Source organism: Myripristis murdjan, chromosome 11 (assembly GCF_902150065.1).
Source record: "Myripristis murdjan chromosome 11, fMyrMur1.1, whole genome shotgun sequence".
In the NCBI taxonomy this organism is placed as follows: Eukaryota; Metazoa; Chordata; class Actinopteri; order Holocentriformes; family Holocentridae; genus Myripristis; species Myripristis murdjan.
The window spans coordinates 25,856,470-25,879,069 of NC_043990.1; the positions used below are offsets into that span (position 1 = coordinate 25,856,470).

The 22,600-nt window shown below is 40.1% G+C and overlaps 1 protein-coding gene across 3 annotated transcripts in view; it reads left to right on the forward strand.

The window, feature by feature from the left end:
* The window catches only part of khdrbs3 (KH domain containing, RNA binding, signal transduction associated 3), an 89,695-nt gene that overhangs the window by 58,500 nt on the left and 8,595 nt on the right, over positions 1-22,600 (forward strand). For all 3 annotated transcript variants that reach the window (XR_003929015.1, XM_030064448.1, XM_030064447.1), the window contains exons 7-8: positions 7,059-7,141; positions 19,406-19,458. Coding sequence is in view for 2 of the 3 variants with exons in the window: in XM_030064448.1 (XP_029920308.1) it covers positions 7,059-7,141; positions 19,406-19,458 (136 nt within the window). In the remaining variant the exon portion in view is untranslated. The remainder of the gene's footprint in view (positions 1-7,058; positions 7,142-19,405; positions 19,459-22,600) is intronic.

Below are 22,600 nucleotides of genomic sequence, written 5' to 3' on the forward strand. Positions count from 1 at the left end.
ATGGAGAAATGAGAAAAGAATTTTTGGTTTTGAAAATACTCCAGAGATGAGCAAAACTGCCCCAGCTGAATCATGGTACTGTGACTTTCTTGAGGTGAGGCAAGTTGTTGTCCTGAAGCCAAAAAGAAGGAAAACAAAAAAGCAGCAAAAAAAAAACAAACAAAAAAAACAGTAGATACATGTGAGTGTTAATTGTTCGTGAATACAACAGGATACACTGTTGCTCAGTTTGAACATGCAGTGTCTGTGGGATGTGGATAAACGTGTCACCTCATATAATTCACACCTCTGTAGGAACAGGAATCATGCACATCATCAGTACAGTATGCAATGTTAGACGTGTGCAAATATTCTATTATGTTTTCCTAATGCCAGTGGAAATGATTTAGCTTTTATCTATGACAAGTTTGAAGCAGTGTGTGGCACATCTGTATGGAGGCAAAGCATTTTTCTTCTGACAGATGGTATCATAACACAGTCGCCGGGGAAAATCACGGCTTTGCTTCTTCATTTGATTTGCTTAAATTGTCAAGTGTCCCCTTCTCTTGTCATTTCGGTCACCTTTGTGGCACCTTTCCAGTGTATGGATTTCAGCAGGGCGCAGGCAGCGCAGCACGAACAGTTTTCAGCAAGGTTAATAATGTGTGGACAGTGTAATGTGGACATCATTTGGATTTAGTACAGTATGCTCTGAACAAATCTGCTGCCTCAAAAGCCTATTCTCTATGACCGTGGCATCCCTATCTGTTACAGCGGTATTGTAGAGCACAGTGGAGCGGCTGTGATACTGGTGTTGTAACATGCAGTGCCAGGCCCTCTGTTAGTCTTCAGTGGCCTCAGAGGCCAGTCCTTATCTTTTAACAACACGCCTCTCAGCCATCCACTGGCATACAAATGAAAGACTCACTTAGGGGCTGCTCTCTCTCACTCTCTCTATCTCCGTCTCTCTCTCTCTCTCTCTCTCTCTCTGTCTCCCTTTCTATCTCCCCCACCTCTCGCTGTCACACTAATCCTGTTTAGTCTTGGAAACAGCAGCACTGCCGTATTGTTGTGCTATTGTGCTCTCCAAGATATTTTGAGTAAATGGTATATCAATATGACTGCATCAAATATGATAATAGCATCACCTACACTGTCAGTCTGCTTTCCATTTTAACGCTGTTTGCTTTTTTCCATCAGCCTTCAGCACACACAAAGAGAAGAATCTCAAGTGTCATTTCAGACTTTCCGGTGTGATTTATAAAGCAAGCATGTTTCTCCTCACAGCTTGCTTGTAACTCAATTATAGAGCGGCTGGTCTAATAAATGGCAATAACTTGGCATTGTTAAAGTTTAATATGGTCCTTAACATCGGCGAGTGAATAGACAGCACCTATAGGGTCACCAATGAGGCGAGAGGAGTGCTCAGTTAGCAGCAAGGGCTCATGGCTTGTACTGAAAACTAATCAGGGTGTCTACCTGCTTTGCGAACAACATGGTAAACAGGGTGGTAGTGCTTTGTGCATTATGGCCATACATTGGACAGAAGGGGAAGCAATATTGTAAGTTGGCACAGAACCTGAGGCAGAAAGATGCTGTTCTCCCCATGGGAACTTGAATGGGATAGTAATAGGATGATAGTTGAATGTTGCACGTTTCTCTGATTTGTATGATGTTTCTGTTGAATACTCAATGCTGACTGGTCTATGAAGGAATTGTGAAGTTGGTTATCCCTGAATTACGTTCACATGTAAGCATATCACTCTGTAGTCAAGGAGTTTGGTCGGTTATGTTGCTTTCTTATCAGATTATGAGCGACACCAAAAAGACATAACTGCCTTGGTTAATGCACACAAACGATGATGATATGCATTAGAAATGTGGAAGATCTTCCCAGTGGTAAATTTAAGGAAGGGGGAAAGCAGAAAACTAATTACTGGTTAAAAAGTAAACAGCATTCTTACTGGATTTAAGTTGCAGCTCTGCTACAGTGGAGCTATGGATGCATAGCTATTTAGATATTTCCATGGGTGCATGACTAAAGGATTAATTCACTATTGGAAAGTTTTTGTTTTTTTTTATATAAAACTGGGCTGTCCATACAGTAGAAAGGCTTAAATATAGACAAAATTGGTGCTGTATCATCAGAGAAATAAAAATAAAAATACTTGCATTTGTTGCTATCTTCATAATCCACTAAACTGGAGCACTGGATATTAGCTACAGACACTGTGGTTGTAGACCTGATGAGCCCAACCAAATCTTTAAATTCATTTTCAATTTAAATATTCCAGCTTCAAAAACTGTCTACTCGAACAAACGGTTTCAATCGGTGATTTCTAACAAGTTCTATTCAGAATTAATGATAATTTAACCACACCATTCTGCAGTGACTGATGTTGCGTTCAAGGGAGCTTGGAGCTTGGATTTTTTGTCTTATAAATTTTTGACATGTGATAACATTTCAGCTCCGGGTACATGAACACTCATGCAAATTGAGTTTTCTCAATTTTTCTCCATAGGCAATACCAATGAAAAGAGCCTCTATTTACCTGATTCGTCACATGTTGGAAATTTACAAGATGGAAATTGCAAGGTCTGAGTTCAAGTGAATGCAACGTTACCATTTAGTTAGCAGTAGAAGCAGTAGACATTTTTGGGTGGACAATTTCATATGTGGTTATAAATTCTGCGTGCCAACATATTAATGCAGCTTAAAATAAAAAGAGACTGTCTCCCGCCAAAATATGACCCCACAGGTTATTTGTACAGCAGCATATTAAAACCTCTGGTTACGTTTTAAAGTTAAGTGACCTCTAGTGCTCATGCAAAAAACAACACACACTGCTGTAATAATAAGCATTCGTTTTTAGGTAGCTAACATTAGATCACGCTGGATCAGCCCTTTGGGTCATAGAGAGGCTCCTGTGAATAGTATGCACTACAAATTTAGGAAATGTACGCTCTTGTGGGTCGTATTAGATTGTTGGAGCATGAAACCTATGTGGTTATATAGGTTGGAGGACTTAGAATAGATAGCAGACGTGGACACAATGGGCTGCTCTGTTTGTTGTCATGCAGCCATATGGACAGGCCTTATGTTGTTGATGTGTGAAAACCGGCTGGCTTGGTTTCTAAGTCAATATGGAACCAATGAAACCAGTTGACTGTCTCGTCCACTACAGGTTGTGGCTGTTCTCTTGCTTTCCATACGCAAGGAGACTAATTGATAAGCGAGGCCGCCTTCACCACCACAGCTACACGATTTTACTTTCTCTCCTCCTGCAGAGATTCCAATCATTCAATATTCATCACCAGGCTTGTTTATCCTCGCCTGCAATTGGTATAATAGAGCCAACTTTTAAATATATTGGGGAAAAAAAGGCAAATCCTTTGAGTTTTGAAACAAAATAAGCAGGTTCTCTGATGAAAAAACATTTTTTTCAATTTCAGATTGGAGGAATTTCTCCAACAATGTTTATGTGAATGTACAAACATCCTGCAAGAGGTGCCCTTTAACTTTAAGTGTTGTTTCAGCTTATTTCAAACACAATGGCTGTGGGTTTGTGTAAACTGTGCAATTTGCATTTTTTTTTTTTTTTTTTTTTTTTTTTTTTTTTTTTGTGCTGCTTTCAAATGTATGAAGAATGATTCTCTGATAATAATGCCCCCGATTCTAACATAATGCCTATTTCTGCTTTTTGCACAGTATTCCTAGTCACTGTGTGTCACCTTTACCCTTGGCGGGCAGTGGATGGGGACATTAGCTTGGTCCATTTGGTCTACAAAATACAGTATCATAAGTCTCCTCAGTTTGATAATATTCCCATACATATTCATGACTGGGGGCAGGCTTGGTTCCTCTGTCAAATCAGTCATCAGATTAAAACATGATCATCATAAATATACATCAAGCGGATGCAGGAAAATCATAAATATTCATTGATGAATTTATACATCATGGACTCTGACATGCGCAGTAATATACTTCTGAACTACAAAAAGAACTACACATGTTCCCAAGGCTCCTACTTCCTGTCGACTTTCTTCCTAATGCATTCTTTCTGGGGCTGCCCTGCAAAAGCCGTTTCCTCAAATATAGCTCCAGAATATACCCCACTGCCTGCTGTTCCCCCCGGACCTCGTGTTACCTTTGCTTTGCATGCTGCCAGCGTTGTGATGCTTGCAACCCAAAAAAAAAAAAAAAAAATCATGTTTCTGATAGCTATTAAAAAAAAAAAAAAAGAAGGGAGTTAATGTGTGTGTTTTCTTTTTGTTTTTGTTTTCATTCACAGTAAAGTGTAAGGATAGAAAATTGTAAATCAAAGGATGCAATTTCATCTGCTTTTCAGAAAGTGCCTTTAATTAGCCCTCTGTCTTTTGACAAAATTGCCCTGCTTTTTGAAAACCGCTGCCCCTGTTGTTGTTAAATGATTTAAGGGGTTTAATATTCTAGAAAGCATAGTTATTGACTAAAATTACAAGTCCTTGCACTAGCTGTGGGGAATTGTTGACTTTGCAAAAGCTCTTGTAATTGCAAAATTACAAATTCCAGGAGGGACTTTTAGTCCCTTCAAGCTACCTCGACACAAACAGGAGGGAGCTAACAAAGACCATCACAAAAGAAAACCGACTAAAGACAAAAAAAAAAAAAAAAAAAAAGGGGACCAAAACAAGTTCCAAAAGCCACCCACTGGGATGCCCAAAGAGAGTTATACGCAAATAAGACCAGTTTTGAAAATACATCCACCACGAGTCCTCACTAATTATGCTCAAACAAAATTACAAACTATACGTACAGAGATGCCAATTAAGAAAAGAAACGAATCAGACAATGCCTAAATGAATGAGTGAATGAACCACTGCTTGCAACTAATTGAAAATAAACAAATGAATAAACAAATAAAACAAAATGCTGTCTTGTGGCAGAGCTTAAGGTGTGTTCTCACTACGCATATTCTCTGCCAAGACTCTAGCTTGGCAGGCACAGGGGAAGAACAGTATGACTAACAAACTGTTGCAGAACAAACAAACCTCACAGAAGACGAGGTAACCACTGACATTAGAGGCCATTACACAGTAATGATTAAGTAACATAAAACAAACCTTAAAAAAAAAAAAAAAAAATACAGCTCATGGCAGAGGAAAACGGAGGCAATGAAAGAAAAAGAAAAAGAAAAAGAAACTACAAGCAGCTATCGCACCCGGGTAGCTTTGATGAACTTCATATGTACTTCCTTCACACACACTTCGTTTTCTGGAGGATTAAAGATAAAAGACCAAATTCAAATACTGTCATTTGCCAAATGCATGTTTCTAATCAAGCATTAGGGCCTTAATAATAATATGGATGTGATGAGTATTTTCTTCTGGTGCTAAATCTTACAGACGTTCATTTCAAGCATGCAAATCAGGGGCAGATGGAATTAGCGAAGAAGTGTGTGGGGGATGAGAGATGTGTCGCTAGGGGTCGACGTCTTTTGTGGAACATAAGTCCCATTTATCCCAAATTAGGACGGGTGCGGCACTGTTTCCCTTTGATGTTCCTCTTGGCGGGGGCTTGGGTGGGGTGCAGAGGGGGAACGGGGCAGATTGCTGGAGCACAAACAGATGTTCAAGGCTCATCCTTTGAGGTGGTGATGAAACGTAGCCAGGGCGCGAGTCTTTACATCTCACTGTCACTCGGTTGACTCTGGGACAAGGGCAGGACTCTGATACGGAGTGGTGCGGCGGCGTCACAACAAGCCCTGTTAGCATCTGCTGCATGTCTAACCACCGCGCTCGCATGTTATTTGACTTGAAGGCACCGGTGCATCACAGAGTCACAGTCTAATGAGGATGAAAGCTACGACCCAACAAGCGTTTGACGGGTGGTGATGTGCCATAGGTGTTCAAATTCAAAGTCTACCCAAACGAGCACAGAATTCTCACAGTGTGATATCGTGGCATGCTCAGAAAAAAAATCACCTTTAAACAGCTGTGGAATCTGCTTTTCAATGAGGATATGTCAGTGCTCGTTTCAGAAAACAGAGCAAGATAATAGAGCTGAACATAATGGTTTAAAGAAATCATATTGCAGTTATTTCAACAGATACAGCAGTTACCATATGACTCACGATTTCAGTGGGAATCAACTTGCACTGGAATTGTCACAGAAAAAACTACAATGATGATGATGTGATTTTTTTCCTTTGCCTGGGTCTACACCCAGATATGTTTCTTATGTCTGTCATCAATTTGCCCATTTGTCCAATTTGTAATTCTGATAACTGAATAACCATGACTGTCACTATTCAAGTAAAAATACTAAACATTTGCCGGTTATACCTTCAGAAATTCCAAGGATTTCATATCATTCACAAAAAAGCAACCAAACAACCTCTGCAGTTTTCATAAACCAGGTGCATATCATACAATAAAAAATCAAAATCATAAAAAACCCCAGACAAATCAGCACAAAATAAGTAAAAATCAAAATACAATCAATAGAATAAAATTTTTAAAAAACAGACAAAATCTAGAAAAGAGGTTGTAAATTTGATTGAATAAAATTACAGTATAATAATAATAATAGTACAGTACTATTATTATTATTATACTGTAATTTTATTCAATCAAACTTTTTTTTATTGTAATATCTTGTAGTACTATTAGTACTACAAGATATTACAATAAAAAAAGTTTGCCATGGTCTCCTGGATGCAATTTGAAGACTTTACTTTGGGTGTGATAACATTTATCATTTTATAGAGGGAGCAATTAATGGATAAGTTGGAAAAAAATAATCGAAAGATTAAAATATTAATTAGTTGCAGCCCTACATTCCATCTTGATCAGTATATTTCCTGTGACTTGGGTCTTGCCCTTGGCCATATTGCAGTTGCAGTAATATTTATTTTAATTGTTCTTCAGGGTAGCAGATGTGGACAGCTGCTGACGTTCTCTCACACAGCACTTTCCTTTTGTTTTAAGTGCCCAGGCTCTCGGTGTCTGCTCTCATCATCTCCTCCAGGTCAGAATGTGTTTTCACTGTCTTCACCTCTTCCAATCAGCATAACCTCTTGCCTCTCTCTCTTTAGGAATACGACGACGGCTATGGAGCAGCTTACGATGACCAGGGATATGAATCATACGACAACAACTACAGCAATCAAGGACAGAAGTAAGTACGGCATTCACAGCACCGAGTCATTTCTCTTTGCCAAATTCGCTATTAGCCACCTACTTTGGAACACCTCAGTATAAATCATGAAATTACACTTTTGTCAACATCAAAATGAGAAACAGAATCAGTGGGACTGAGTTGACAGAATAAAAAAAAAAAAAAGGTGCGTTTCTGGGCTCGCTGACAGGATGTTGCATACATGACATCCAGTATAGCCCACAGTATGTGGAGACAGGATGTGGGTGGTAGGTAGGAGTACACTGGTGCGAATGCTGAATGTGAGTTATTAATAACAAGCTACAGTCAAGTCAGGGACTAAAAGGAGGCAGTCAGAAACATTCAGAAAGCATAACAAAAGGTGAAATTGAATGGCAGCAGGGTCTCTTACTCATGTGCTACAACTGTTCAGCGACAAGTCCTCTGGAAACATTGGACCTTAAAGCGCATATAGGTTCAAAGAACAGCGGTTTCAGAAGCAAAATGTGTGTCAAGCAAATCATTCGCAGCTAGACTTTAATTTCATTATCTCTGCTTGGTTATTCTTTCAAAGATCCTTCATCATTCTCTTTTTTTTTTTTTTGTCATATTATCTTCAGCTGCTGTGTCTCCTGTCAGTGCAAAACAAACCATGCTGGTGGCATGTTTCTCCATTTAACAGAGAGTCCCTGCACCGCTAAATGCAAAGTATTGATTTCCTTATATCCAGGGAGCTATCATCCTCTCCCATGTCACATAAGGTCAAAGGCTCTCGCTTTAGTTTGTTGGTGCCCCGCTTTATTTTATCAGTGAAACTATTGTCACGAAATGTGTAACATTTGTATTTGCCTGCCTGAGCCATTTCAAAGATGGGATGATTGTCGCTGCACTTAGGGTGTCAGAATATTGCATTGTATTAGCGGCAGTTGTGAGGGAATAAAGGGGAAAAAAGAAATGAGAAGAAAAGAAAACAGCCAGATAAAAACATATTATTCAGTCCCTTGCCTTTTGAGCGGGATGTTCGATGTTCTCTTTTGTCCCAGTGTCAGGATGTATGTCACCAAGGCCTCGTCCATCCTGGCTGCCCCCGTCTCTCTCTCTCTCTCTCTCTCTCACTCTCTCTCTCTGTCTTTCTCAGACACAGAGGGGCTGCATCTTGAAGTGCTGGCTGTTAGATAGAGCGATGCTCGCTGGGGGGACGCGGTAGGCCCGCCCTGGGTATCTCTGGCTATTTGTTTTAAAAGCAGCCTTGTGAATAATGGTGCGTGGTGGGGGGGGGGCGTGGGGAGTGGGGAGTGGGGGGAGGGGTTGGGGGGGGTTTGGCAGAAGAAAAACGGAGTCCATCATGTAAAAGCTGGAGGCTTGGTTGACTCAAAGAGATTTTCATGTCTGTTATCTGGCGAGAGACGAGGCTACTAATAGGGCCCGAACAACGGAGCCTGGGCCTCCAGAGACGGCTGATTCTGTTACTTCTGCTCTTATTTGTGCATCCCACGTCTCGCTTTTGCTCCGACAGTTTCTCCTGCTGAAAGCTGACGCTGTGCATGTTTGCAATAACAACAAACAGGTTTATACACTTATAATATGTCAGCTTTCGGTTTGATTGAGTCTCTTCTTGCTCCTGAGGCTGTCTATCCATAAACAGACGTATGGCATGAGCTCTTAGTTCATTGTGTTGTCTTGTACACAATATAATTTAACTACCATTTTACTGTGCAAACAGAAATAGAGTATAATGCTAAGTAAGGGGACTTGAAATAGTTTTGCCTCCTTTCTTCAATTTTTCAGCAATACGGAGAAACAATAATGACACAAACTGTAATCAGACCACTCATTGCAACTGCAATCAAACAATTCATTGAGTTTAATTACGGCGCTTTCTACATCAAATACATCACTTTTATGGCAGCTGTAATTAAACGCACATAATAATAGCGTGCCACTCTATAAAGTCCTCCTCGCAGTCACAAACCCATTTAGCTCTGTGATGGACAAAGGTGCAGCCTTATCGCCCTCTGCCTCAGGAAAGTCATGCTAGGCCCCAGCTGCAGCAGGGCCTTGAGGAGAGAGAGTGTGTGTGTGTGTGTGTGCGTGTGTGTGTAGACAAAATGTCTCCTAACAATGCCTCTCACTGCCTAAGGAGCTCCCAGTCACCACATCTGAGCTCTGACTGCGTGGCAGGATTTCAGTAGCTGGAGGATAACAAGCAGAGCAATTTACCGTCTCTCTGTCATGGTATTACCCAAAGACTTGTGGTAGAAACAGGCCTGCCATACGCGGACACAGTTTGAAGTTAAAGGATGGTTTTAAAAAAGCCGCACTCTCTCATGAAGACGCTGTAAGGCCGCATCCACTGGAACACCTGCTACATTTCACTATAGATGGCGCTGGGCTTGTTACTCAAAAAAGGAATACATTACTCATTAGACTTTTTTTTCCTTCCAAAATTCATTCAGTAATATTACCTTACTTACTCCCAGGGTGCACTAATTTGTGAAATGGTTTTCCATTTCACTGCCAAAATTGGTGGCTGATTCCTCTTCTCCCTTCAGAAATCAATTTTCTCCTCCATGAATTATGAGAGAAAAAAAAAAATAAAATCAGTGTCCAATGTTCTTGTCATCCTCTCTGTTGATGAAAACAAATTTAGTAAACATCTACCTGGATAAAGTTGACTGTCATTTTTTGTCCAAGTTCAACACATTGTAAAGGAAAAAAAAAATCCTTACTTCCTTACTTTTTGATCATTTAAATTCAGTCTGATTTATGGAGGAGGTGATAACTAAAGTAACTGTTTTTCTTTATTCTAATTGAAATCTCTTCCTGAAATTGAAATGGTAATTTAAAAAACTAAGGCTGTTACTGTTAGGCAGTCTGGTGTCACTAATTAACAGTGATAATCACAAATGCTTATATGTTAAAAGATCCTATATGTTGTTTGATGGGGTTAAGCATTAGAAGATATACTGTACTGTACTGTACAGAGAAAAAAAAAAAAAAAGACTGGTGACAAATGAAGCTCGACACGATCCTCACTGGTCTGTACGTATTCTGTCACATGTAACAGCTGGCACCGAATAATTTAGAATTAATTCAAGTTGAAAGGCAAATAAGATGCTCCCAACCTTAAGACATGAGACCTGAGCTAAACAAGCCGTTTTTAGATGCCCTAAAGACATTTTGAGACATTTACATCTTTCAGAAGAAAGTGGGAGCCTGGGGGAACCTCTTGGAACGCTACCTCAGCATGACAGCCATGACAGTCAGTCTGCGAGCTCCCAGCCGCCTCTCGCTGTGTTTGTACAGCACGCGGCGCAGCGCTAAGCCATCGACTTCTTAGGCAAAGCGGCAGAGAGCTTCACCTCAGGAGGGTTAACAGAAAATGCAGCGCTCGGGCACTAATTGAGTGTAAGGTCAAGGAGGTTGGAGGAGGCCGCCTGTGTGAAGAGCTTCTTTAATTTTATTAGCAGAGAGAAGGTGATGTCTCTGTAGGGAAATGAGAGAGATGACAGCTGCGGCCCAGCCCTGACTGGACACTGAGAGAGGTCGCGGCGAGGTTGGCTCTCACAGCTCTACTGCCATCACGGCGTTATTTCATACTTGACACCTGAGAGACCGTGTGCTGCCGACACCTTGCACCTTTCCCTCCACCTTGCTTTGGTACGCTACATGGTTGTCCGGCTCTCAAAGGGCCACGGCTGCGGGGATCGCTATGTGACAGTGTTTTAAAGGGCAGATGCACCCTCGAGGGAAAACTGTAAATCTCCACAAGCGTGGAGGAGAACAGAGGACGAAAGGCGCTGGATTTCTGAATCATGTCGAGCGGCCGATCTGATCAGGTCCACTGCTTGAAAGAACCCCAAAACACTTCAAAACAACCACCAAACAAACCCACACACAAAGTTCTAGTTGTGAAACATTTAAAGGAGCAATGAGTAAAATTCTCACTGCTGATATTTCACTTAAATTAAGTAGATTTACTTTTTTAGGAACAATAACTGCGTTAAATGTGATCTTTCCCATATAGCTCTAAAAGGAATTTGGAAATTAGAAAAAAGTGCAGTAACAAATTAAAGCCATATTCTCATCTCTGACTGGTAATTCACCAAGAAAGGCGCCAGAATTAGTTTGTTATTTATTTACAGAGCCTAAGACATTTGGACTTGTAGCAAAGTTATAATACCTCAAGAAAAAAAATACTTTAAATAAATATAAAATTACTAACTAAAGGTAGTACTCCAAAAGTAAAAAGAAAAAAAAAAAAAAGTACGCCAAAAAAGCTTATCAGTTACAGTAACATGAGTGTAGTTAGTTACTGACAGCCCTGCCAATAAGAGTAAAATATCCATACAGTGATAGGCTTTTTGCTTAGTACAAATGACTCAGAGATTATTTGGCCTGGTGTTGAGATTTCTTGCTTTGAAACCTCTGTTTTTTGACCCATTATCTGTTGTAGAAAAAGCTCCCACCCACAGGAATTTCAAGACCCAGACGCTCCACAGTGGAGGACGGAGCAACAAGTGACCGTGCCAGAAACATAGAGTAGGAAGAGGTCATTTCTATCAACACTGTTGCAATTCCTGCCAGCCCTGTGCCAGTCATAGCAGCAACAATGGCAGAAAGCAGACAGAAACCGAAGAACAGCAAGGCTAAATGATATGTGCAGATAAAAAATGTGGTGAATATCAATGTCACTTTTTAAAAATATTATACAAATATTGTGCAAATCTGAATAGAAATTTGTCTACATGCCTGATAGTGAGCCCTTTTTCCACCACAAATTGCTTTCAAACGAATAATTTCCTTATATGAAGAGTAACCGTTGAAATTCTTTCACATTGCATTTATATTTTTGTTAAATATGCATCAGCTCCTTCTACGCCTCCTCCAACAAGGCTCTACAGATGCTGCCTCACCGCAGGGTAAATGTGTTTTTCAAGGTAGTCAGCTCATCAAGATGAGTGACAAGTATTGGGGTGGGAACTTAACCAACTGAGGGGGAGGAGGGCGGGTCTTCCATTTCGCTTCCTGTCTCATGGGAAAAAGTTGCATATTGTAACTTTAATACCTCCTCGAAAGTCTTTCACAGATGCTTGATATTCACAGTGTTACACTCATGTTTACTGCAAGCAAAACATTATTCCAAAGTGTTGGACCATCCAGAAAGTAAGCTTGTCTACAGTACGAGATTGAGATTTGATTGAGATTTGATTTGTCTACAGTACACTGAGTTTTCATGTCATGTGGCAGTAATATTCTTTAAGGTGAACGTTTTTTTTTTTTTTTTTTTTTTTTTTTTCAGTACAAAAAAACTGCAAAGTTACATAAATGGTCTGATTGAGAATAGGAAGAAGATTTGATTCATTTGTAAAGTAAAATCTGTGCCGTAGGGCATTTTGTCCTCTTTTGTGACGCCTCAGCAGGAGTTCAACATTGGAGATTGCCTTGCAATCAGCCACCACACCAAGCAATCACCAGTGTATACATAAGGGGGGGTTTCCATTTGAAATTATGTGAGCTTCATTTTGTATTATATGGCCGAAAAAGTAATGCTGCTCTGTCAGTTTTCATTTGATCTATTGTTGACTTTGGAAATCACCACTGAGTTCTATTCTGTAATGAGACCATTCAGTGCAGGGCATTTTTTGCCAGCTTTTCATGGTCCATCCTTGCCCTGAGAATGATTACACAAGGGAGCATCACGAAGTCACGTCAGGACTCCCTGTCCTTAGTGTCCTATAAAATACCCATTGCACATGCAAGACAATGGGCCCTAGTTAACACATGGCGCAAAGCAGCACCAAGAGTGACCCAAGTGTCTTTTCTAGCTTCCAACTAGCGCAGTTGTCATTTTCCTGTCCAGCGCCCATGTTGTGTAAATAGCAAATGCACTTTGCTATTTACCATCTGAGCTTCCATGGGCATGTTGGTCTTAAATTAAGGTGTGGTCAGGTTCATTGTTATCTTGGGATAGTTGAAAGTGATTGCACGATTAACTAATAAAAACCAGGTCTGAAGTCAGTGGTGCAGATTTCACTGTTACTTTAAGAGGCCATTATAGAGATAGTGATGTGAGCCTACATACATGGATGCCAACACACATACACTCTGCTTGTTACTCACACAGGGATACTTTGTTACGGACTCAGGGAGACCTGCTTCACCTCAGGGAGCTTTGATGAAATCCTGCTGTTGACGTACAGATGATCTGCTTGCAAGAAGATTAATGTCCTCTGCAGAGAAGCATTTTCTTCTTACCTGGCAAATATTCCATATAATATTTGCCAAGGTGCAAGCACACGTGGCTTTTAAAGGGAAAGGGATTGGTTTATTGCATATTGCACCCAAAACACACCCATGATTAATTAAGAGCAAGTACTGCCCGGTAAAATAGCAAAAGTCGGCGAAATGCATTTGTGCCATGCTCTTCAAACTGTGCGCTTAGACCGTTAAAATAGAGCCCATTGGGTTGTATGAGAACAGCTGCCTCTATCCATGTCAGGGTGACCTATAGACCTCTGCAGCAACTCATAATGTCCTACTAGATTTCTACAAATTTATCACAGAGGAATGGAAGAGTAATGGCGATGTAAGAAAACAAAGTCCACAAGGGACGTGTACTACATCATTCAGATTTAACACCACCATCTGTTTCATGGCACCCGGGAAAGGCAACATCAGTGTTTAAGACGAGCCATTCACAGAGATGACAGATGCCTGGGAGAGGCAGGTCCTTACCTGTGGAAAAGCAGGCCTGGAATCAGATTCCTGATAAGAGACATGCTTATGTCTAATAGCCGTTGTGTTTGCTCCTCGAGGTCCAGGCCAGAGCTTTAGACAGATTGCTTTTCCTCACGTCTTGGCCAGTCGAAGTGCAGGGAGACGCAGAGCAGCGGACGCCTTCCGCTAATGAATGTCAAATCAAAAGCTGACCTATTTAGAAAGTCAAAGCTCTTTCACACCTATGACAGGGCAATGTCTCTGCTGAGATTTCAGCACCCCAGGCACCTCATCTCATGCTTGTGTTCATGCTGCCAGATGTGCACTTTTGACTAGGCAAGGCTGTGATTTGGGATCACTGATGATAAACGTAGAATGTACAAGGGCATGTCATACTGAGGCAGTCAAAAGGCTTTTCAGTTGAAAGTTTCCTAAATTTATTTCTCCACCTACAGTACCTTAAGCTATTACAACATGATAACATTTTCAGTTCTTCCTGTGGGTCTTTTTTTTAAATTTTTTTTTATTTATTTATTTTTTTTATTTGTTTATTTGTGTTTTATTTTTTTATTTATTTAGTTAGTTTTCTAACAGGACTGAAAATACTTAATCCTTTGAAGCCAGTAATGTAATTGTCTTGGTTTGCTTGCTCCATCATTAGCTGTTAGAAAATGTTTACAGAGTTTGCTTGCATAATATATTACATACATACATACATGCATACATACAATAGCAGTAATTGAAATAAGTGGCATAAATTGGGGTTTTTCAGTTCCTGTGCTGCAGAGCATTGCACTGTGCTACACATAGCAGAAATTTCACCTGAAACTTTGACCTTCAGGATGCATCTCAGGACTCACCAATCTTGGTAATTGAGGGAGGAAACTGGCTATGGAGAGGAGTTGTGTAGGGATATTGATGAAATGCCACTCCAGATATCACAAGCTTTTGGTGCACCCTTCTTCTTCTTTGTGCAAAGAGCAGGTCTGATCTGGCAGCTTTCAATGTACCAGACCACAATTATTGGTCTTTGCAGACTTGAGTGACTGGGGAGATTCAAAAGTTAAGTGGAAAAAAAATATATATCCCCGACAAAAAATATTAAGTGAAGAAAATACTCCCACAGTTTATGAGAAAATCCCCGGGCTAATGTCACCTGTGCTATAAGGCATCCTAGTTCATGTTTTTGTGGGGGTTTTTTTATGTTAAATGTGAGAAAGATGTGCAGGAGAGCCCAAAATTATTTGGCATATATGTGGAAGTCCCTGTTCCCAGTGTGAATGGTTGCAAATTGATTTTCTGACATTCATAAAAATTGATGTTTATTTAGAGAGGAGCCACTCTGGAATATACCCTGGCATTTTGGTACAGTGTGAAATCTAATTATTTAGTATCCTGTCAGGTCTTGTCATGGGGTACACAATATGACGAGCCAAAACATGCACTCAGTTGTCGCATGTCTGTCTCTCTCTCTCTCTCTGTCTCTCTCTCTGTTTCCACCAATGAATGGTGTCAAGGATATTCCAGCGACTTGACATCCATGGCAGATGCACGGTGGCACCTCTGCCGCGAGGGCTGATTGGAAAGCTCACACTTTGAGCAACAACAGCTGGCCTCGCTTCGAAGAGGGAGACTGCATTAGCACAGGGGAAACACCTTGTTTGTTTCTTTTGGGTTTGCATTGTTTGTCGCTGAATCATGAGCTGTGCAAAATTTATGCTAAGCCTGACTTAAGGCGCAAACCTCTTTAGGGAGCTGTCGCATGTCTCATTAAGCCGCTGTAGTGCTTTTGAATAGATTCTTTCCTCTGTCCCCAATTGGTCATGTTGTCTTCTTTCTGTACAAATATTAGTTTTGGAAAACAATCAGTTAGCTTGTCATGATATGTCGTCGCTGAATGGCATCGGTGGTGGCAGGTTTCAAAGTATACTACTCAAGGAAACTGTTACAGCCCCACATCGGTTGGCCAGTCATCTGGCAATAATGTTGATGCACACCAGTGCTGCATGGATTTGTGGAAAATCCGTGCATAATGTCCTCACATTGGAAGTCTACACACCAAATCTTGTGCAAAGATGCCAGTGATCCAAATTTCAGACCAAAAAAAGTGTAAAAACAAACAAACAAACAAACCCAGATGCCCTTTTGTCCACTATTTCTGATACTGACAATCAAACCCAACAAAATCCAATTGAAAATAAGGCTGGGTGATATGGACAAAAACTAATATAATATCATGATGATGACTGGATACCTCAATACAGATATGGTGATAATGCTATAGGGACGACTACTGGTGCTTTTATGGCATATTTACACACAATAATTTTGTTTTTAAAAATGTAATAAAATTGCATCCCTTTGCTGCAATGCAAGCTTTGCCAACCTTTTATCCCAAAATCACAGCCAATATTTAATGTTATATCACAATGTGCTGTCAATATATCATCCAGCCCCAACTGAAATGCCTTGTATGTTATTGGCTCAAAAACCCATCACTTTAAAATATGTGAACACAGCTAGACGGCAGTATAGGGATGCCTGTTTGCTTTGATGAGTTAGCCGAGGTCACAGCATAGTCGCCATACTGTTTCTGTTTTGCCCTCCCACCCCACCAAAATTTGCTTTTCTGAAAGTCAAGGTTTTTCAGAACGTTATAAGTTGTTTGTGCCCATCTGCTTAATCCACAGTAGCAAACAGTGAGATGATTCCAGGTGAAATCCAAGCTGTCGGTCATCCCCACCTGCTGCCCACCACTGCTACCTGCACAAACTCTCTCTCTCTCTCTCTCTCTCTCTCTCTCTCTCTCTCTCTCTCTCTCTCTCTCTCTCACACACACACACACACACATACACATCTGGTTTATTGGCACAGAAAGTTAGAAACCTATGTTGCAAGAAAATATAATGTATCGATTTGAGAAACATGATAAATATTGACAAATCAAGTAATCATGAAATAGTGCTAGTAGAACAGGGAAACATATATTAATTATAATTCAGTTTGAATCAGTTCAGCTGTTTTCATAAACTGATTGAACTGGACAGGTTGGATGAACCAGGTGAGTCCAGGATGGGCGGATGCCAGGTTAGAGGAGCTTCTGTTGTCCTGCTGCACTTTCAGTCCTCAGTTGAACTTTCATCAGGCCTCTGAGACTTCACCGTCATTTAAAAACTTTTAATCATCCCTTTTCTTTTCTCTTTTTTCAACATTTCTGCTTTTCTGTTTTGGTAAGTGTGTATTTTTTAGGGCTGTAATGATTAATTTATTGCATTGATGCATTGATTATGAATTCTGCCGCTTCAGCTACGTCAATCTACTAAAAAGAAATATGAATTGTTCTGAATTTCAGCCTGATCCAATATGAAATACTATGAAACAATCCATTAACAATTTAAAAAAAAATCCTTAAGTTCCTTGTGATCTCACAGAATAAGTTGCAACATTTTTTAAAAACTCAAATAAATCCTTTTAAAATAATTGTTAGATTTTTTATTTTTATTTTTTATTATTGTACATGATTATTAAGGGATCTAAAACTTTGCTTAAAAGTGCTAAATGGACTCACTGACTCAAATTGTGGTTTATTAATTTGAACAAAGTGGCATCGTTTCCACAATGAAAAATCATTCCTTTCCTCTTGCACTGTGCTGCAGCTGTTGATGGGTTTTGTTTGAACCTACCTAAGTATTTCTAGCGGGGATCCCAAGGTTTCCTAAGCTACCTGCTGAATAACACGGAAATGTGAATAAAATGATGCACCTGATATCCAGATATTTTCTATTCTACGTAATTCTGCAGCCGTAAAAAGTAGCACCTTGAATTTGAATTTGAATATTTCCCTCAGTATCAGTGTGATGTAGCAAGTGAAATGTTGCAACCAGCAGATACACAGTAGAAATAGAAACTGTCAAACAGAACGGGATGTCTTCTAATTTGCAACTACTTAAGAGGAAATTAGTGAATATCTGAGTTCAGTGGGTTAAATGAAAGACCCATGAATGAAGCATGAACAGAAGTGAACTGCTATCAAACCAAAGATTCACACCCTTAGTATTTTATGCAGCAACTGAACTGTGCCGGCCTTGCATTTTTACATACATACAGTTCATAATATATACTGTGCATGTGTGAGTTATACAAGAATGGCCTTTGTCTGCGTGTGTTACAATTGCTGTCAGATAGTATGTTTCCATACATCATTGTCTTCTAGCAATCCATGCAGACTAATAGATGAAAAATTATCCAGTGAATTCATTTGCATACAGGAAGATTATGGGCATTCCAGCGTTTTCTCTGTAATTTTAATACAGCTGTGCTGCTTTTGTCAATACTCTAATTCTAGCTTTTTCCCATATCTGCTGCTGTTCAGGTCTCTGTTTAAAGTTGCAGTTCTAAATTTAAAAATTTAAATTATTATCTAATAAATACCTCCAAAGCATCTGGACTGCACATTAAGGTTAAAGTACAACGATTATCTTAATTTCACATTTTGTGGTGGGAATTTTCTTGCCGTGGTGACGCACCGCTGCTAAATGAATACAAATGAAACAGTGGGAACTATTTCAAATGTGTGACTATGATGCCAAGATTCCTACTTACTGTTACATTTTCACAATGTAGAGTCTTCTCCGCTGTTCAATAAAGAGCAGAGTTAATAGATGACTCAATTTACAGAAATAGATGTGTAATTTGATAGAGGAGCCAAGTGTCATACCCTTGACTAATAGACCTGAATTTAGCTCTTTTAGATGATAGCGTAACAAGCTACTCGATCGCAGTAACGAGGCTGCGTGCGATTGGTCGCCTCCACTCTTGTGTGTCACCACTGTCACCCCTAGTTGCCCTCAGACGCGGCGTTGTGTTGATGTGGCGCGTTGAGGCTTTGGATGGTGCCTTCAGCTCTCTAATCCGGAGAGAAGAGAGGTGCTGCTGTCACTGACAGACTGACAGGCAGGCAGAGAGGACCCAGCTGTGATGGCTGGCGTCGGCTCAGTGGCAGCCTTATGATGAATTGCCTCTCTTGAATGATAGCGCTGTTACTGAATGATACTGACGCAGGATTGTTCTGTCAGCATCTCACCGACGACCGCAGATAAATAAATAAATAAGAAGGCAAGAAATGAAACGCTATGCAACTAGCCCCCGCCACACCCCCAGCTTTTTATTTTTCATTAAAGTTGCCACCTCTCATACATCTGATATGGAACTGTAAGTTTGTGTGAAAGTACTGTACGGTTGAGGAAATTGCCTTGTGCTGCCACAAACGTGGCCGACCTTTTGAGTGACTGGGAGCTGTCTGATGTTTGCTGTCTGCTTTTATGTCCACGGAAGTGAAGCTGAAAAACACCCTTTTGCATATTTTCCTCAGTCACATCCTATGGACTCAAATTTAGCATGTTGCTAAATATGACTTTGATGTTTGTCTGCAACACTGAAAATGAATAATTTATATTCTGTTTATCTGCTCATAACTAGAATTTGTGTGATGCCGAGTTATTTTTCACTGATTTTGTGTTTACCAATAGATTCTGATCTCCAACTAACTCTTTTCTCTCTTCACAGCTCAGATGACTACTATGAATATGGGCACAGTGGGGAATCATATGATTCCTATGGTGAGTTGCACTTTTCTCTTCTCTCCTTCTCCTCTTCCCTCTCTTCAGTTCTCCCACCCCTGCTGATTATGTGATATGATGCAGTTGTGCAGCATGGTTGTATCAAATACCCCAGTACAAAGGGTCTCCAATTCAGCCATCACATAATACATTTTTTTTTACTTTTCTTTTTTATTGTTTTCCTCCTCACAGTGTGATCTGGCAAGCATTGCTTGACGTGTTTGATCTTTTATCTATTGAATCATATTTGGCCCAAATCCTGACATTTACAACTTACCGGCAAATATTTGAATGAACACAGCTTTGAATGTTGGCCAGCTTGTTCAGCTGGAGAAGTGACAGCTATCAACAACTCACTACTCCAGTACAATATAATGCCTTATTGTCAGAGCAGAACCATGAGGTTGACCTCGTATGTGTTGACTCTAAGGTGCCGGCTCCATCACCACAGAGTCTGTTCGACAGTATGTGCCCTCAGATTAAGGGTGCATATTTGTAGCAGCCCGACCAAAACCTGGAGTTTTTTCTCCTTTGGTTTGGTTTGTTTGGCCATAATGATGACAATGAGAAACACACCCTTTGAACAAATATGACACACCTAAACATGCATAGAAGTCCAAAAAACACCCTCAAAACATGGAGTTTCATGGATATGAGATGGGTGTTGGTGACAAACAAAATATAGATCCTCCTGGTCAAATATTCCTCCACTGAAAAGTGAAATCTGTTCAGTCAAATATTTATTCAAGTTAAAGGCTGGGGTACTTGCTTTTAAAGATACTTAATTATTCAAAAGTACGGTTTCTATTTAATATCAACACATTGCTGGTGCATTTACAGAACCTCCTAACTCTCTGAAGCCACCTAGTGAATGCACTAACGCGCTTGTAGAACCACTGCTCAGATGTACTGACACCACCGGGTTAGTCGTTTGAACTTGATGGATGGATGATATATTTCCATGTTTACATCAAGCCAGCCATCAATGTACAAGAAACTGATACTCTGCTAATATAGAAAATGGAAAATGTACTTAAGTGCAGTAAATGATCACCAGAGAGGTTGAATTACAGCAAAGAGCACAGGGCGGTCTTTCAAAAAAATGGTGGCTATAATTCCAATCTGTTTCCACATTTTCACCTGTCATCACATATACTAATATAAATGTACATGAAATATATGTTTCACATGTGAGAACTACATTTCACATGCAAAGAGACTTACAGGGGAAAATGCTGTTTTCACATGGGAGATGGGAAATGTCACATTTTCATACATGAAAACAAAATGACCAAAAGCAAAAATGTGCTTTGAACTCACATTTTGGCTTTCACGTGTGACTTTTCACAAAGGGAGCGTCATCTTGCTCAGCCAAAGTCCACCTGTTCAAATGTATTTGGGCTTGTGAGCCTTAATGAATCAAATACAAAAATCCAACATAGTTCACTTTTCCTCTGTGACTTTTCTTCTGTGGCTCAGACCAAAGGAAACCAAAAGTAGGTGTGATAGCACCCTGAGAGTTTGTTGGGTTACCGCCCAGTCAGGTTTGGCTTGGCTCTCATCAAATTGCTTTAGGTAGAAGGCCATTCCAAATGACTAGTCTCCTGCTGGATGCTGCACATGAAATTCTAAATTTTATTATCACCATGTGTATAAAAAACCTTAAACTGTGAGACTCTGCAGTCTTTTCTATGCAGACAGAGACCTGGTGGTTGATTTCTACGGAGTCAAACAAGCAATTAATTTTTAAAAGTTAATTTCACATGTGAGAGTCAAGAGATCTAATCAGAACACTAGCTCAATTTTTAATTCCCGCCCCCGTTTGATTGACCCTTCAGTTGCAATTGTTACCCTCCGCTAGCCTCAACAAACAGTAGTAATGGTAAGTGTTAGCTTGTTAGCACAACACAGCAAGGACTGGTTAGTTAATTTTTATCTACATATGTAGCATTATGTGGTGACACAGTTTGACTGGGAACAAAATTCAGCCCTGGCAGTTTTCGTCTGTACCGCCGCCCCTTTTTCTCCAACATACACACTTATGAGTTGCATAAAGCAATAGCAGGCTATTTATAACATGTAGGCTAAGCAATGGTACCATAACAACAGGTGCACTTACAGGGTTTCATAAAATAATATAATAAATAAATCGTCTAAAGGAAAAGTCAGCACTGCAAGACACACCTACTCATTTGACAGTAGGTAACCCAACTCTCTTACCTTAAATAAAGTACATATTACAAAATCATATGTCATGGAAATAGGCCATAACAAAATGCACTGCTGTTACAATACAACAAAATAGCCAAACTCAGTTTCCACCCTGGACAACAGCTTTCCTTAATGTTGGCCTGGCCTAATGATGATCTGGACTATTTAAATGGGTTCCTTCACTGCTACCGTCATGCTGCCCCCTATTGGAGTGACTGATCAGCCGAGCCATAATAACTCTCTCACCTTGGCATCGTTTAAAAACCAGCAGCACAGCGGCCTTAAGCAGCAAATAGAACAGAGCAGCATGTCCTACCTGAGAGGAATGTGTTTCTCTGTAGCGAGGAGCATGACCGCTTCAACATGTGCTTGTGATGTAGAGCTCCGTAATCTATTCCTTGTGAGTTTTAATCAGTTTACAGTAAGCTTAAAAACATTTGTAGCATAGACTTTTTCCGCTCCACCTTTTTGTTTTTTGGACCTCTATGCATTTATTTTTGATTTGAGAACTTTTAGATTCCACTCGTTCTCTGTTGATTTGATTATTAGGGCCTGAGCCTCCCAGGGGAGAGGGCCCTATTGTTATTGTACTGTTTGTTTTTCTTCTCTTTTTCTTTTTATATTACGTCTCTTTGAGCCTTAATTTGACCCCCTAAACATACTCAAAACTCAACAAATTCTGACTGCTTTCAAACCTATGCCGATGGAAAGAGAACGAAAATTCCTACTAAAATATGAAAATTTTGTGTAGATTGGAAAAAAGTTTGTGGGAGCTGTGAGGAGTTTTCTAACATTTTTGACTCTGGTGTCCTCTCCTCTCCACTCTGCCAGTCATGTGGCACACTCTAGCCACCTGCAATATTCCACAATACACACCCATTATAAAGTGTAAGAGGGAGCAGAAAACACTGTCAAACTAAAACTGTCATAG